Source organism: Amblyomma americanum, chromosome 2 (genome assembly GCF_052857255.1).
Source record: "Amblyomma americanum isolate KBUSLIRL-KWMA chromosome 2, ASM5285725v1, whole genome shotgun sequence".
Classification (NCBI taxonomy): domain Eukaryota; kingdom Metazoa; phylum Arthropoda; class Arachnida; order Ixodida; family Ixodidae; genus Amblyomma; species Amblyomma americanum.
The window spans coordinates 184,006,592-184,022,766 of NC_135498.1; the positions used below are offsets into that span (position 1 = coordinate 184,006,592).

The following is a 16,175-nucleotide window of genomic DNA, read 5'->3' on the forward strand; positions in this document are numbered from 1 at the left end:
CTGTCCTTCACTTATTGCACGAGCTAGATGTATATATTCGATCGAACGTGTATTAAAAATCTGGTTGTTAGTCAGCGTTGATTCCCGCCTCTCTCTTCCGTGTTTCGTGCTGCGCTTCTCCGGCCACAAGAACATGAAATGTGCTAGAAATTTACGCACAAAGGAAATATTAATTCACAAAGTCGCCCGATCCTGCCCATATAACAGGAAATAGCAGCGCATGCAATACACATGTAATTTCAGTTTATTTGATGTGCTCTTTGCATTTAAATGAATACAAACAGGATACGCATATGTATGCACCATTTAACACGTACACAATTTCAGAGCACTGCGACAACAGCAAATAATAATGTCCAAAATTTTCTCTAGCTCTGAGAAATCTGAAAAAAAAATGGAGCAATAAAAACATAATACAGGCTGAAAGTTGATGCACCTTAAGCAAACATTCTAAAGGGTACAAAAGCATATATGCACACGCAAAAGCAAACGCATGTAAAGTGCAACCTGGGTGCCAAAAGAAAAGACGATATGGGCGTACGATACAGATACGCGGTTTCAGGTTATGGATATTCTGCAGGGTGAAATAGGAGCACTGGCGCGCCACACCCATGGTACAGCAGACCGCGCGTGCGGCACAATACGGCGTGCAGGCGAGATAAAGGTGATCAAGGCACAAGTAATCCGGGGGGGGGGGGGGGGGGGTAGGTTGGGAGTCAGCGACGCGAACACAGCACAAACTATACCGCTGCGACAGGACGGCAATGTAGGTAGAGCAGGTTAATCCATGGGCATGGGCACTCGCAGCAAGAGTCTGGTGGCCTTCCGAAGATCTCTCCCGCCTATGACCGTAGTGGACGGCCACGCTGCCACCAACAACACGCCACAGTCGTCGGAGGCGCTGAGACAGATGATGCGCCATTTCCTTTCCCCAAAAAACCAATTATTATTATTATTATTATTATTATTATTATTATTATTAGTAGTAGTAGTAGTAGTTGCTGCCTCAGATGGCGGTGTGATCTCAGAGTGGTAGCATAACCCACGAAATCTCGAAACGTGATGAGTAAGAGTAACGCTCTTATAAGCATGAGTACTAAACCTAATGAAACCCACTGCTAGTTTTTAGATGGTTCTAAATATTCAGCATATTGATCTTACGTCTATAGCTTCATATAAGCAGCCATTTCCAAAAAATAAAAATGTCTATGTTCTTAACCAGTTCTTGCGAAGTTTTCTAGATCTTTTTTGGTGGAGCATTAGCAGGCATATAACACCTCTTTTCGCCTCATTGTCTGCAGAACATCTGAAAATAGATTTCTTCTAGACATTACCGTATACTTTTGTAGACGTTTGTTACACGTTGCGTAGCCCTTCTTGTGTTTCGTGGGATGGCACGCAGCGCCGTACAACAAAGTGGAAGTTGGCCTAGGCCGCCGCAGCGCAAATAAACAGTTCGAACCAACGTTACTAGTCTAGTAACATTGGTTCGAACCTCAACGCTGTCGGAGCTGGTTCTTCCTCGCCTTTGCTCTGACAGACTCATTACTCAGCAAAAGTAATTTCTCTAGTAATTACTTTTGCATTAAATTCCTGCTCCAAAATATTTCCTTAATTACTAAATTACTAGCCCAGAAAAGTAATGAACTGCATTACAAATTTCATTACAGCAATTAAGTTATTGCCATTTCTGGCGGCAACCGCTACCGTACGCCAAATATGTCGCTGGCTAGCCTCGCAATGGTAGCAACGGCAGCGCGTTACCGTATTTACCGTACGGCTGTCCGGCTGCGGTAAACCTCTATTTTATCGAACGCGAAAAATACGCTTTAAACTCGCCAAGTTGGCATTGCCGCATTGCACATTGCTAAAATGGCGCCTTTGCACGTAATATCGTTACTATAATCCTGTCAGCACCTTCTAGCCCAGAAAAGACGTAAACTGCATACGTATTTCATTCAAGCTACGCCGTTTTTATCAATGTTCGACTTGGTAAAGCCAACTTGAAGAGTTCAAAAGTTGTTGCCTCAAGAACGATCGCGCATACCCACGTTGGGGGATTGGCCAAGGTTTAGTGCAGATCCAAACAGGAAAAAATTCTTCCAGGTTTATCTCAAGCGGCTCATAAATATAGAGGAATCTGAGAAAAAGAAAATCACGAATTTTGAGAGCTTGAGGAAATCGGAATGAAAATTGAGGAAACAAAGAGGTGTGGGTTGAATAACTAAACTTAAAATTAATCAGAAAGAAAATAATTTTGAGAGGAAGGTAAAGGCATCGTGAAGTTAACACAAAAATCTCCCGGTTTCAATAATATACCTGTGAAGAAGCTGAGACACCTGCCTAATGGCCTGCCCTTTCACGGTTGCACTGAAGGAAAGGAAGACAGGAAGAGTAAACGGCAGCCCTAATTGAGCGAGAGGATTTTGCAAAAACTGAGTTCTCTGCTATGCAGACCGCCGGCAGTAGAGGATGAAATGATCCATCGTTTCAACGTCTCTGCATGACGCACATAGATTCGACGGCGTGAACCGAGAACAGCATAAATATAGATTAAGGCGAGGAATCCTGCAAGCGCAACAGCGTCTTGGAAACCTTGCATTGTCTTGATGCACAAGAACACGTGTTTCATGGGAATTTAAAATGTTCGAAATCTGCTATACGAAGGATAGGCTCATGGCTCAGGTACTGGTGTATTTGGTAACATTCATATCGGAACGTGGTCAGCAGTGTGAAGTTCGGAACGACATGGCAGCAGGCACGCTGATGGCTGATTTTGCTAAGAAATTGGCCATCGAATTTGACGTAATGCCACAGTGCCCTGGGATCCACGAAGTGGCACGAAGTACATTAGGGATCAGTACAAGAGACTAAATGCTGAACTTTCTAGCGCTGCCAAGACTGAGACAATTCGAGACAATGATAACTTGAGAAATCTTCCGAGGAACTTTTTGAAGAGCCAAACCAATAGCGAGAAATTCAGCAGCAAAAATTTGGGTATAATCAGGGACCCGGATAGAATAACTAACACCTACTGCTGCCTTTTCACACTGTTGTGGGGCATCTGTGAAAATAGCAGCATGGCTCGAATACTGGAACAGATATTCCTCCAGGAGACTGTTCAGAACATTGGCAGATATGTGCTTTGCATATAGCGGCAGCGTATGCTCGAAGCAAACAGCTGGTGCAGCCTGCACATTGCTAATGCATTGCGCGGACCTAAGCGAGACAGCAATTCTAGACAAGAGGCGCTCAGTAAACACAAATTGAGGCAGTTTGTAAAGCGGCCAATGTTTATCTAGAAACAAAGCAGGGTTAGTCAAAAAAATTGGAGGAGCCACTCCAGGCATTGACCCAAGTCCCCGTAAGAAGGTGCGCACTGTGAGAAGCTGGAAGCGAGAGTTCAAGTCCCGTATGCGAGCTTGCAGAAAGAGGACCAAATTTGCCACTGATTTTGGTAAACACAGGCAAAGTCGTAGAGTCACCTCTCCAAAAGAACCGGAGGTTGAATTTTGTATCTAGGACAACCGGAGAACAGAACACAACCGAACTCCAAAATTGGTCTTACGCATGTCTTATAGAGAAATAAGAGAGTGTCTCTACGCATACTGAATTTCATATCGCTGATTAGCGTCAGGCGACCGAGAGCTCACTCACCTTTGAGGGCTATACTTCTGATATGAGGTTGCCAGTCTAGATGAGGGTCGAATATTAAAGGACTCAACATGTAGGATTTTGGCGCAACAATACAGTAGACAGATATAAAGAGGGGAAGATGGGGGAAAAAACAAGGATGGAAGATTCGTGCAGATAGAGAATTAAATGCAACTTGCCCAGCCATACTTTCAGGGCATTGAGGTAGGCCTGCAATAGCTAGTAAAGTGAATGAATGTCTCTAGCAGAAGCAAGAAAGGTTATGTCGTCCGCATGCCCATACACTTTGATGTCACCCTGAATTGGTATGTCCCGCATAAGTATGTTAAAAAGTAAAGGAGACAGAACCGACCCCTGAGGCACACCTCTAGTCTGTGAAAAGGTTTCGGAAGTAAAGCAACTGTTGGAACAGAAAAAGCGTCTATGTTTTAGGAATTCCTGCATGCATGGAAGAATGTAAAAAGGGAGCCGAATTTCGTCAAACTTATTCAATAGTATTGAATGCTCTACGCTGTCATATGCTTTAGCGATATCCGAAGTGACTAACGCCGCAACCTCTTTCTTCTCGATTGCAACCCTGATTCTGCTTTCCAAATCTAAATAAGCAGACCAGATCGAGCACCCCCGACCATACCCTATCTGAGAAGCACTGAAGGCTTGTATTGCAAGAACGTGATCTGCAAGACAACTGTGAACAATGTGTCCAATAAGTTTACTAAATTAGACAAGAGGGAATCGACCAAATGTTATCAATTACAAAATCCTTTGAATCTTTAAGAAGTAAGATTATTTTCGCAATTTTCCATTCAGGAGGGACCCAAGCTGTCTCCAGGGACACATTAACGATATGCAATACATCAGAGGTAAATTCTTCCACAAGAGACTTCAACATACCAATAGACACCCCATCACATCCAGGAGCTGCAGGCCAGTAACTATGGAAAATAATTCAGAGGGTGTAACCACAATGAAGTCTGCGCGCGGAGGGGGTAGGACGAATGGAACCACCGACCGCGCTTGAAAGCGCAGAGCAAGGCCTTGTGCTATTTGGTCTAGTTGTTTTTTGCATCCTGGGGTGGTAACACCGCTGATTGTGTAACATGAGAGGACGACGTATTATGGTAGCGTTCCATGAATCGGTACAAAGATTTGTGGTTACTTGGGCTTGATAACTGTTCAAACTCGCATTATACTCCCCCTTCGCCTTACCAATAGTCCTTCTAAATGAAGTCACGAAAAATTTGTAATTTATCCAATTCTGCAAGCAGTGGTTATGACCGAGGCTTTTCCAGGCAGCTTTTCTAAGTCGAGATTCTCTCTCACACTCATCATTCCACCACAGTAAGTGCTTGAAGTTTCCTTCACACGTCTTCGTTGCCGGGTGCCGCAACTAAATTTTTACCTCTACAGGCCTGGTCTGGCGATCTCCCCATTGTGTCCGTATTGTGCTGAGCTGGAAACATTAGAGCACTTTCTTCTGTTTTGTCGTCGCTACTCATCGATCCGGAGGCGACTATTAGAGGTCCCAATGCAGAATCTCAATTTGCATCTGTCTTCTGCGGTTGTTCTGTCCCTTGGCACTTCTATGCTTGGCCATACCAATGGGAATGTTTGCTCTGCCGTTCAAAATTATCTCCTAGAATTAAAACGTCTACCTTGATAAGCTTTCGTACTGCCCATACCATCATAAGCTTTCGTATTTGGGCAACTACTTTTTGCAATTCCTACTCTCTCTCTCTCAATCTTTTTTTTTTTTTTTAACTGATTTCTTTACCTAATTTTCAGTTTGTTAGGCCACCCTAACCTCCTGCAACCTCCTCTGCTACGGAAACAGAGTTACACAATTTTTGTTAGGTCATCCCACGCTTGCCATATGCAATCTGCAATTTAAATAGTCACCACCTGGTTATGGCCAATCCCCCTTGTGGGTATGTGCCATTTTGTGAGGGAAACAACTTCTGACCGTAGATTGCACCGTGCGGAACACTCAGAGGCCCCTAACACGGAATAGAGAACTTGCTGAGCGCAATCCAAGTTATTAGATGATGCAATGGAGGAGAAAGAGGATTGCACAAGGTTTTTGAAAAGTGTGTGGTTTAGGAATTTTCGTCGAGAAGCAGTCGCCCTCAGGGGAGAAGCTACTATGGTGAAAGTTATAAGAAAGTGATCATTGGAAGTACCACAATGCACTATAGACTAGACCACGAAGAAACCTGCACCCCATTCACTGCCAATGTTAAGTCAATGACAGACCAAGAATCGGAACGCATGTAAGTAACTCCTGGACTGTTGCAGCAACGCAGGTACCTTGCCGACATCCATGATCAAAGAAGCTGCCCACATGCATCAGTACGAAAACCCCAAATTACGTGATGAGAATTGAAATCACCAGCAATCACCACTCTGTTGTGAGAACGCAAAAGAACATTTTAGATGATCTGTCCTATGGACACCTGAAGGAAAGTAAACGTTAGCAACGGTAAGGGGAGCACACTGTGGAATTGCGATATCAACAGCCAACAATTCACAGTCACGTCTTTGAATTTGGTGTGACACATGCGCCCGATGAAAAAATTTAGTAAGAAATTAATGTTAACAAGCCACCACCCCGGCCGCAATTGTGGTCGGCTCGGAATACCCAGAAATTTTTGAGAGAGAATTACTTAATAGGAGTAAGCCAAGTTTCTTGAAGTAAAATTATGTCTGGGTCAAATTGTGAGACAAGGTTCTGTAAATTGTGAAAAGAAGGTGCGACTGAACGGCAATTATACTGTAGTACTTTTAACCCGGCCATTGTTACTGTAAATGCAGAGAGGCTGTGACAGCTTCCTTTACCACATCAGTTTTATGCGGATTACTGGGGGCACCTTTCTTGCTTTTGTTGCTTGGGAGGGCAGACTTTGACGGAGAGGAAGGAGCTTGACGCTTCTGGGAAGAATTTGTCATCTCGACGTCCGTAGCGCAAACGGTAAAGAGGCTGGTATCCCCGGCACCAAGTACAGGCACAGGGGATGGACTAGCTGATGGAACGGGAAGACCAACAGTTGAATGAGCAACCCGACTTCAAATGGCCTGGGATAGAGCTTCACTGAAGGTAGTCAACATATGGTCCACAACACCTGCAAGCGCCTTCTCGACAGCTGACACCACAGACTTTGTCAGCAACACCTCGACCTCAGACCCAGATGACCTAGCAAGACCCGCATAAGAATGCCTCTTCCAGTCTAATTGTGCGCATCAGCTCTAGAGCACCTTCTCTGCTGAATAATGTCCAGAACATTCTGCTCATTTGAACGTTTGGGACAACCAGCATCATCTGCGGAATGGTTCTCCCTGCATAGTTGGCAACGCGTCGCAGAATTGCAAGCTACCAAAGCACCAGCAATTCCTGCATTGAAAAGGACAAGGATGTAGCGGCTCGACTCGGTACACTAGGGGCCAAACCTTCAGCTCAGAAAGGCAAGAAAATCCTGCAAATGTTGCATTCACAGACTCTGTCGGTACACTTGAGCCATTAGCATCTCTGGTACAGCGGTAAACTGGTAACATGCCAACACCGCGTCCTGAAAGTCAAGTAGTTCCTGAGGAGATGTCGATGGGTCCACGCCGCGGATGATACCTTTTGAACATGCGAGTAGCCCTGGAATGGAGGGCTTAACTGGAAATGATGCGAAGGATGTGCAATGCAACAACTCCGACACGCACAGCACATCCGAGGATTGGCACAGAATGCCCCTACAGCCGAAAGGGCGCACTTCAGAGATCTCCAGGTGGTGGCTGGTAACAGCCTTTAGCTGCTCCTGGATCATTTTAGAATTTTTCAATTTTAGGGCCCCGTCTCTAATGGGTACAAGCGCCACTGGGATGTGACTGATGCCATTCCGACCGAAAGAATCCAAGGGCAAAATCTGGGCCAGCAGGCTGGCGAACCAGGGAGCTGGACCCCCACCCGGGGAAGCTAACGTAATGTAATGCGGAGATAGCTGCACATGTTTGCTTAATAGGTGCAATTTATTGTGGCTAGTAAGATGTTGAAGGCACTTGTTACCAAATAAAAACATCTCGCAGCAGCCTGACGGTCGCTGTGGCACCCTTTCATGCTGTCACTGGATGCTTGTCTTTTACTTTCTCTACGAACCATCAATCACAAAGTACACCACTTCTCGAGCCATTTCTTGATTTTTTTTATTCCTACTTTTCTAAAAAATGGCAACTTCCTTCCTTGTACATCAGCACTCTTGGAAAGTGCTGCGCTCTTTACGTCGACAATGTGGGTGTAATGCCCGGTGGGCGAGGGAGCACGGGACAGGCGAGGCCTGCCTGGCGTTGCATATGTCTCCTCGCCGAAAGTCACCTCTCCTCCTCCTCCTCTACACCTTTTCGGGGAGCAGCGACGCTTCTTTCCCTTCCGTCCTCCTCTCCACCACCCCTCCCCTCGAGACCCGCCGCGCCCCATCGTATCTCCAGCGCTGCATGCTAGCTCGGCGCCCTCATGAGCTTGCTGCCGCCTGCCTGGCGTTGCATAATTAAATGCTCGAGTGCGCTTCAACGAATTGTCTTGATGAGTTCGTGGAGTGGTTAACAGTCTTGTGAGACGGGCCCATGGAGACGCCGTTCCCGTCAACCAGTCCTGGCACGCACCGGTAAGCGACCCACTCGTCGCTGCTCATGGCGGTCCCTGTGAGAACGTTGGCAGCGATGATGGTGCCCAGGGTTGCCGCGTCTCTTCGTTCTACTATGAACAGGCGCAGCTCCTTTGTGGCCACAGAAACCATACCAAAAATCCATGGCCCTCGGTCGACGACGACACCGTAGTTATTTTGGCGATGAGGCGGCACGTTGTCGCCAGCCATAAGCCGGCCGCGGTTGTATTTTCGCCTACCTCTCATCGGGCATTCGTCGACCTGAATTTCTTCCCCATGACCACCCATCGGAGGCGCTCGCTGAAGCTTTTTGCAGCACACCTCCCGGACGTAACTGGTCCAGTCTGTGCAAGCTGGCTTGCATATTTCGCCACCTTGCATTACCGTGGCGACACAAATTGGCATCCCTTTAAACATGCAGTACGTCAGGTACAATACGTGTGCTCTTGACAACTTGATGTTCGGGTGGCCCAGACGATCCTTGTTGGCAAAAAAGCTTGCCGAGTCCCCTCCACTTGCTTGAAGAGCAGCACTCCCGTGCAAGGCAGCGGTGCCGCGGAGTTGAGAGAGCTACTTGCGGCATCTGTTGCAGCGAAACTGGGCCCGCTTTCCTTTAGCTGAAGGGCGATAGTATGTGACAACCTGGCCATCACAGTTCAGCCGTTGGTCGTTAAACCCCAGCTGGCCGCAAACTCCCCAGTATTCCGAAGTGGCCGGCCGGCCCATGGAAGCTGTTGGGGTCGCACTACCGAAGACTGCGGTGCCAGGTTGAACCTCTTCACGAACGCTTCTTGGACCTCGTCGTCCTCTGTGATGCGGCCCATCTCGGCGAACTTCGGGTCCTTGCGGATGCAGACATTCTTCGGAAGGACACATGCTCATGAAAGAAGCCGACAAACACGAAACAGCTTAAAATGACTCTGGTGGGCACAGTTCCAGTGTTTAAATAGGCTTTAGGTAAGGGTGTGTCCCAAACCCGATAGGAAAGGATTCCCGGGCATGAAGTCACCGATTCTGTTACGAGATTTTTTTTTATTTTTTTTTTTTGGGGGGGGGGAGAAGGAGGAGGGTAAAGAAGGGGAGGAGAGGTGACGTTGGGCGAGGAGACATATGCAACGCCAGGCAGGCCTCGCCCGCACGGGACAGCTACCAAACCAACGCCGCCACTTGTTTGCATAACAGATATTCGAGGATGCTAATACAGCACGACTTGGCGGCAGGTTACTGAGGCGGCAAACGCGCGTTATTTTTACCGCTGCTGGTGAAGTGCGGTGGATAATACGCACGCTGCTGCGACGTTTCTAAATGCGTAGAAGGAACGAGCTCAGGAAGCCGTACTGCTGCTGGTCTATTAAACAGGCAGGCAAGTCACACCACAGTTGACCAGGACCTGCGGAGACCACAACGGAGGTACTACCAACGCGTTCAAGCTACGGCAAGCTAAAGCTGCACCACACAGTCGCTCACACGAGACCACACATGAAGGCAGTCACGCAGAAAGCAGCAACTGAGCGCTTTGAACGGGTGCACGTGCCGGGCAGGATGCAGCGCGGACCATTGCTTCAGTGTTCGGCTTCGAGCTTTCCTATGTCATATGAAGTAGGAACCTGTCAACGAGCTCGACGTAGTGAGCGACCGGCCTTGCCTAACCATCGTCCACGGCTAACTCCGTCGACAGGTCTTCCGCGGGGGCATCTGCCGGCTGCAGCAGCTCGGCGGCTCTACCGGCCGCCTTCTCTTGCAGGAAAGATGTCTTCATGTCGAGCCGCTTTTCGGTTTTACCGAAGTACTTGAGCTTTTTCAGCTCCTTCTGCCGACGCGGACGGTTGACGCTGCTGGCCCTGCCTGCCTCGTCGTCTGTTCCCGCCTCGCACTCTTCGAACAGCACGCACGTACCAATGGTGTCCTTGTACTCGCCCGTAAATAAATACGAGCCGAGCTTGAGCACGGGTTCCGGCGTGTCTATGCCGAGAATGGTGCATTCTTTCCCGGCCAGCTCCATCACTTGGCTGTCGATGACCCCGGTGAGCTCCACGACGACGAAAACCTCATCTTCCTCTTTTTCGGCCATCTCACGGCACACACTGCTAAGCAGAGACTGCGGAACAGAGGCGAGTACACTGCTGTATGTGGGAACACTCGATGATCAACATTCAGTGTCAACGCACAGGTGGCACAGGCACAAGCACGCGCGCAACTATCTTGGGCTTGCCGAACGGCTTGTCCTGGATAGTAAAAAAAAAAAAACTGAGTCATCAGATAAGAGCACTTTAACATTGAGCAGCGTAACCTGAGTAAACAATACATTTTTTAATTATTCAGCACGTAACTATTTGAAGTAGTACCAGATAGTACCAAAAATATAATTAGGCACACAGAACTATTGCTGCCCGACAGCTGGTGGCGTCCCAGTCGCATCCTATCCCATTTATCCGCAATCCTCTGAAAAGCTCGCTGCGACTACGGTTGTCTTGCTGCTCCGCGCAGGGGATCTTGCATCGAGCGACAACTTGTGGACTTCACTCCTTTGCAGTGCTGCTTTTTGGAAACACGCCTGCTTAAGCCGTGCTCTCGTGACAACAGAGCTCGATAGTTTTTCTTCGGATCAAGAAGCATCAGGTGTTGTATTCTGACAGGGTAGCCTTGCTGGCTCGTTTTGAAAAATCGACATGTCGACCGGCTCAGCGGCTACCTTCATCGACCAGCTTAAACTGCTGTACGACAACAAGTTGTACTCAAACGTCACAGCCCTGGTAAGTGTACGGGTCGCGCAGCGTCGACTAGCAAGCGTCGCCGTTCTCACTGACCCGACTCCCGAAATCGCAGTTCAGCTTGGCTCATCCCATCAGCACTCACTGCCCAGATTTCATGACAGTGTCGGCCAAGTTTCAGAGCTACGTGTACTGCGGCGACGCCTACGTGCAACTGGGTGATTTCAAGAGAGCCGAGGTACGTTATACTGCAGAAGTGAGCGAGGCGGCACATTTAAATGAGGGTTGAGTCGCCGATTCATACCTTTCTTCTCCTTAGGCGCACTACCAGAAAGCGATCCAGCTCAAGAAGTCTGCCGCAAAGACCAAGGGTAAAACGCCCACGTCAATAATCACTGGTGTAAGTATTCTGAGCCGCAGTTCTCTGCAGCATGCTGTCGCCGACTTTGACGATTTCTTCGGTGCTGTTTGCCGCGTGCAGGATGTTACGTCGGAGAACGACATCAAGTACCAAATACACGTTTGTCACGTCAACATGAAGCAGCCTACGCAAGCGATTTCCGCGGTAAGTGGAGCCCGAGCGGCTCTTGAGCCTACCCCGCGGTGAAGTTTGAATCGCGCGCTCTCTAGTTGCGCCGGGCATCTCGCTGCTGTGGGTGTCGGCGGATTCTCATTTTGGACGCAGTGGTAGGAAACCTGCTGCCGCGAGCATGGGTATGCATATTTCTGTTTTCATCTCTGTGGCGCAACCGGCCACTGAGTAATACTCTATACTATCACTACTAACGAATCCTTAACAGTACGCCCAGTTCTAGCTAGGAATCGGGATTTTCCGGCTTGGCTGCCCCGATACGAATAATTTGTCCTATAGTGGCGCATTTTGCTGACCTTGGCGTGAGTGTTTTGCAGTCTCTTTGCATAGGGCGAATTCTTTTCAGGCATAAGGGCACAAATTGCACACGAACAGCGCCAGGGCGATGGCCATCAGCGATCATAGCGCCATCTTCGCTGGCTGACGTGCCGCGTTTAGTGGGCGCGTGCGGCCGGCTCTGTTGTTTTGGTGTTGCGTCGGCGGTTTGTTTCGCGTTCGAGAAGTCGTCATTGATCACGGTGTATGATTTCAAGATCATGGTGCCCCGCCCTGTGCATGCGTTTATGGGCGAGCGTTTACGGTTTCCCCGAAGTGCACGGGGTGCTCTCTCCTAGAACACTCGCGGTGTGCGTCCTGCTTCCTTCGGTTCTCGTCTTCGGCTGTCAGTGTCGTGGTCAGTGCACGAATGGAGCCAAACTCGCCTGAGGAATTGGTTGCGCCCGCGGAAGAACCGGCGGATTCAGCCGCCGCTGGCGATGCCGCTTCCGAACAGAAGCAGACGAAGCGAAACCGCCGACAGAACCACTGCTTCGCGCCGGGATGCAAGTCCGGCAAGAGCAGCCGCTGGGACCCCGACGGCCGCCACTACTCGCTCTTCGGTGTGCCCCGCAACGAGGAGATGTTCCGTCGCTGGCAGCGGTACTTGCCGCCGCGGAGCGATGGCAAAAAGCTGACGCCGCAGTCTTCGCTCTGCGAGCGCCACTTCGACCCGCAGTTCGTGGCGCGCTACTACGAGCACATCATCAACGGCGAGGTGGTGCGCATCCTGCGGGGCAAGCCGGCTCTCACGCCCGACGCCGTGCCCACCGTGTTCCCGGAGTCGCCCAAGTACTACACGCGGCGCGTGCCACGGCGCCGAAAGCCGCCCCAGCGGGCGCCCCTGCCGCCGCCAAAGCCCAAGCGGGCGAAGGCAGCCGACGCCGCCTCTTCTGCTGCCGCGACAGACGACGGCGCCAACGAGGCGTCTGCTGCGGCACCCCAAGATCCCGAAACTCCTGTGGACGCAGTGCCGGACGGCAGCGTGGAGCATATCGTGGAGTGCGAGGTGACGCCGGCGTTCCCGTACGAAGACCTGCCGCTGCCGTCGCGGCGGTGGGCGCGGCACGTGATCAGCGAGAAGCCGCTGGTGATCGCGTACAGCACGTGCCGCGTGTGCGACGACCAGCCCGGCCGGCTGGAGACCGAGAAGCTCGTGCTGGTGCGCGAGTACGAGGACCACGCCGAGTGCTGCGTCTACCTGGACGGCCGGAGGCTGCGCAGCTTCGAGGGCGCCGGCGGCACCGACTACCCGTGGACACTGCTCGAGAGGCTGGACCAGGTCAGGCGGTGCCCCGGTCTGGGCGAGATCGAGCAGTTCCCCTTCGCCGCCGAGCTGCCCGTCGTGGAGACGCGGGGATCGCGCCTGCACAGCGCCGAGTGTAGCGGCGAGAGCAACTCTCGGGGTGGCATGTCGGACAAGTGCCACCATGCCAAGAGCAGGCTGCGCAAGAGGCAGCTGCGCATGGAACGCAAGCAGGACGCCGCCGGTGAGCAGCCCCAGGCAGTCATCGTGAAGTTCACGGAGCCTCTGCCACCTCCACCAGGCGGCTGGCCCGTCCAAGTCATGATGTCAGGGCTGGAAACTGGCCAGGACAACATTGCCGAAGGTGTTGCAGGCAGCGAGAGCAATGGGACAGTGACCGAAGAGGTTGTGTTGGACAAAACTGAAAGCAGCTGTTCAGAGAGTAGCACTAGTAAAAATGGTAAAAATGGATCTTCAACAGCACAGCTGGAAGATGCCGGAAGGGCAGTGCCTTATGAGAATGTCATTTCGATACTGGCACCCATTTATGTGATATGAATGCGGAGGAAAGTGAGTGCCTTGGAGACAGATGTGGATTGTATACGGCAGTGCTAGAAATAAATATTTGCAGGTTTATGCTGCAACCGAGCTTTAGTTCGTATACAATGCTCATGAGTGGTCTGATGTGAGCTGTACCACACTCCATGCCCCTTGTTGGATAGGCTCACGCAAATCTCACCTTGGCAAGCTGGCACACTTGAGCTTTTTCTCATGACATACTAAGCTGCTGTTTACCCTGGCAAACACTGCGAGCAGAACTGCTAGCCGTGTTCCAGAGAGGCAGCCGTTCATAAAATGCGTCCGAGCCTCCACCTGTGTAATCAGTCTTACTCATCTGAACCAATCTCTAACAGCTGTAAAAGAATACTATCTCTCACTATAGCGGTCTGCATCAGTGTCTTCCGCTGGGAACTTGCCTCAACCAAATTGACGGGCCCACATCTGTTGTTGAGTTGCCCTTGTATAATTTATGTTGCTGTCAGACAGGCGCGTTTGATGTTGGTCAAGTCGGAGTCTAACTCTTTGCAGATGCAGGATTGCTACATGGCAGGTTTTTCAGACTGAGCCCAATCCTGCTCTACTACAAACCATTTCCTGAAGTGCGAACCAGCTTTTCGATTGGGATTTAAGGGTTGCTACACTTGTGCTCAGGAATTGAAATGCAAACTAAAAAATGTGCAGAAAGATATCTAATAAAAGGTAAAAAATGTTCAAATTCTTTTATTCAATGCAGTTTGATCACCAAAATTAAGTTTATGTTAGGTTGTGCATGGGCCATTAGTATGGTGTTTTGTGCATATTTCTGATGGAACCTGCCATAGCTGATTCACAGGTGTCTGTTTTTTAATCAGAAGTGCTTTTGTTTCTTTTTTTTGTTATAAACCCATTTGTTTTCCATCGTTTGTGCAACTAAGTGTACAAGCAGTGCCATCTGACATTAAGGACCCCAACTTGTCAATTCAGATTGGTTGGAAGCATACTACGTTAATGTTGCATGTTGAGTGAGTGAATGAATCAACTTTATTGTCCAACAGAAAAGGCTTCTTTCCTGCCCCAGGTCCTCCCCCTTAGAGGAGAGGCACCCTAAGGCAGGTGGGAATCCGTTTCAGATGCATGCCGAAATCCCTTGGATCTCGGCGGCCTCTTCAGCCAGTCGAACAGCTAGCAGCTGGTGCTCTGGGGTTGGGCTTTCCAGCAAGGCCTCCCAGGCTTCCCTGCTATTAATTTTGTTTGCCCTGCCTGGGGAATGCAAACACTCCCATATTATGTGGTTCAGGGTACCCCTCTCCCCGCAAACCCTGCAGCTCTCATCTTCAAAATCTGGGAATATATATTTATTCCAAGGCCGAATTTGGATAAGTATCTGCTTGCAGACACCTCCATGCCGTCATCTGTTTTCCGTCTAGAGTCTTGTCTGGAGGGGGGAGTTTCAGACTCCGCCCTCTATAATATTGCGTCACATCATAATACGACAGCAGACGCCCTTCTCTGTTGTGGCCCTCCTTGGCTTGCTCATTCCGACCTGCTCGGCAGTAGAGATCTCGAGCCAGGTTGTGAGCAGCCTCGTTGCCACTTACAGATTCGTGCGCCGGGGTCCAAATTAGATTGATTGTCCTATCCAATTCTCTTTGTCTTAGAATTTTGAGTGCCATAGGAGATATCCTCCCGCTACCAAAATTCTGAATTGCAGTTTTACTGTCGCTCAACACATACGTGGCCTTTGTGCCGACGCAAGCAAGAGCTATTGCAACCTCCTCTGCCACATCAATATCATCACTCTTAACCGATAGTGCCGAGATCGGGCACCCTCCCCCCGTCCACCACTACCGCTAAGGTGCCTTCTCCTGTTTTTCCACCCGCCGCATCCACAAATGCAACCTGCTCCCTCGGCTTCTTTGAATATATGCATTCCAGCGCCTCCGCCCTTTTCTGCCTTCTCTCTTTATTATATTCTGGGTGCATGTTTCTCTGCAAAGGGGGAACTCTAAGGCACTCTCATGTCTTCCATCCTATGGTGGCCTGGCTGCCCCTCCCCCTCTCCGGATTCGGCCCCGCTTTTTCCAAAATTGCCCTCCCCACCCTTGTGGTGCTGAGCCTTTCTAACTGCCATACATCTATCGCTTCAATCAGTTCCGCCAAAGTATTATGCACTCCCATAGCCAACAATCTCTCCGTGGACGCTGTCATAGGCAGCCCCAGAGCCATCTTGATACACTTTCTCATAAGCGCATCAATTTCCCCCCTATCTGCCGCCTTTAAGTTCAAGTAAGGCGTCGCATAGCTCACGCTACTTGTAATAAAGGCCTGAACCAATTTAATCAAATTTTTCTCTCTAAGACCCCCTTTTTTACTTGAGATTCTCCTAAGGAGACCCAAAGTCTGCATGGCGTAGCCTTCCAACTTTTTGATGGTAACAGTATTCTGGCCATTCGCCTGCAGGTGTAAGCCCAGGA

The 16,175-nt window shown here is 49.6% G+C and overlaps 2 protein-coding genes across 3 annotated transcripts in view; one reads left to right on the forward strand and one right to left on the reverse strand.

Moving 5' to 3' along the window:
- Positions 1–9,792: 9,792 nt before the first annotated feature.
- On the reverse strand, positions 9,793–10,499 carry LOC144122076 (general transcription factor 3C polypeptide 6-like). The gene has a single exon (XM_077655592.1). The coding sequence runs from the start codon at positions 10,366–10,368 to the stop codon at positions 9,943–9,945; it is 426 nt and encodes a 141-aa protein (XP_077511718.1). The 5' UTR covers positions 10,369–10,499; the 3' UTR covers positions 9,793–9,942.
- A 228-nt stretch (positions 10,500–10,727) lies between these two features.
- Positions 10,728–16,175, forward strand: part of APC7 (anaphase-promoting complex subunit 7) — a 51,853-nt gene continuing 46,405 nt past the window's right edge. Inside the window, exons 1-4 of one of the 2 annotated variants that reach the window (XM_077655591.1) lie at positions 10,728–11,050; positions 11,124–11,246; positions 11,328–11,408; positions 11,490–11,573. In XM_077655591.1, the coding sequence (XP_077511717.1) occupies positions 10,967–11,050; positions 11,124–11,246; positions 11,328–11,408; positions 11,490–11,573 (372 nt within the window). In that variant the 5' untranslated portion in view covers positions 10,728–10,966. The remainder of the gene's footprint in view (positions 11,051–11,123; positions 11,247–11,327; positions 11,409–11,489; positions 11,574–16,175) is intronic. The other variant, XM_077655590.1, reaches the window with a different exon arrangement.

Excerpts from the sequence above, each read along its gene's own strand:
- LOC144122076 (XM_077655592.1), bottom strand. The coding sequence starts at position 10,368 with ATGGCCGAAAAAGAGGAAGATGAGGTTTTCGTCGTCGTGGAGCTCACC.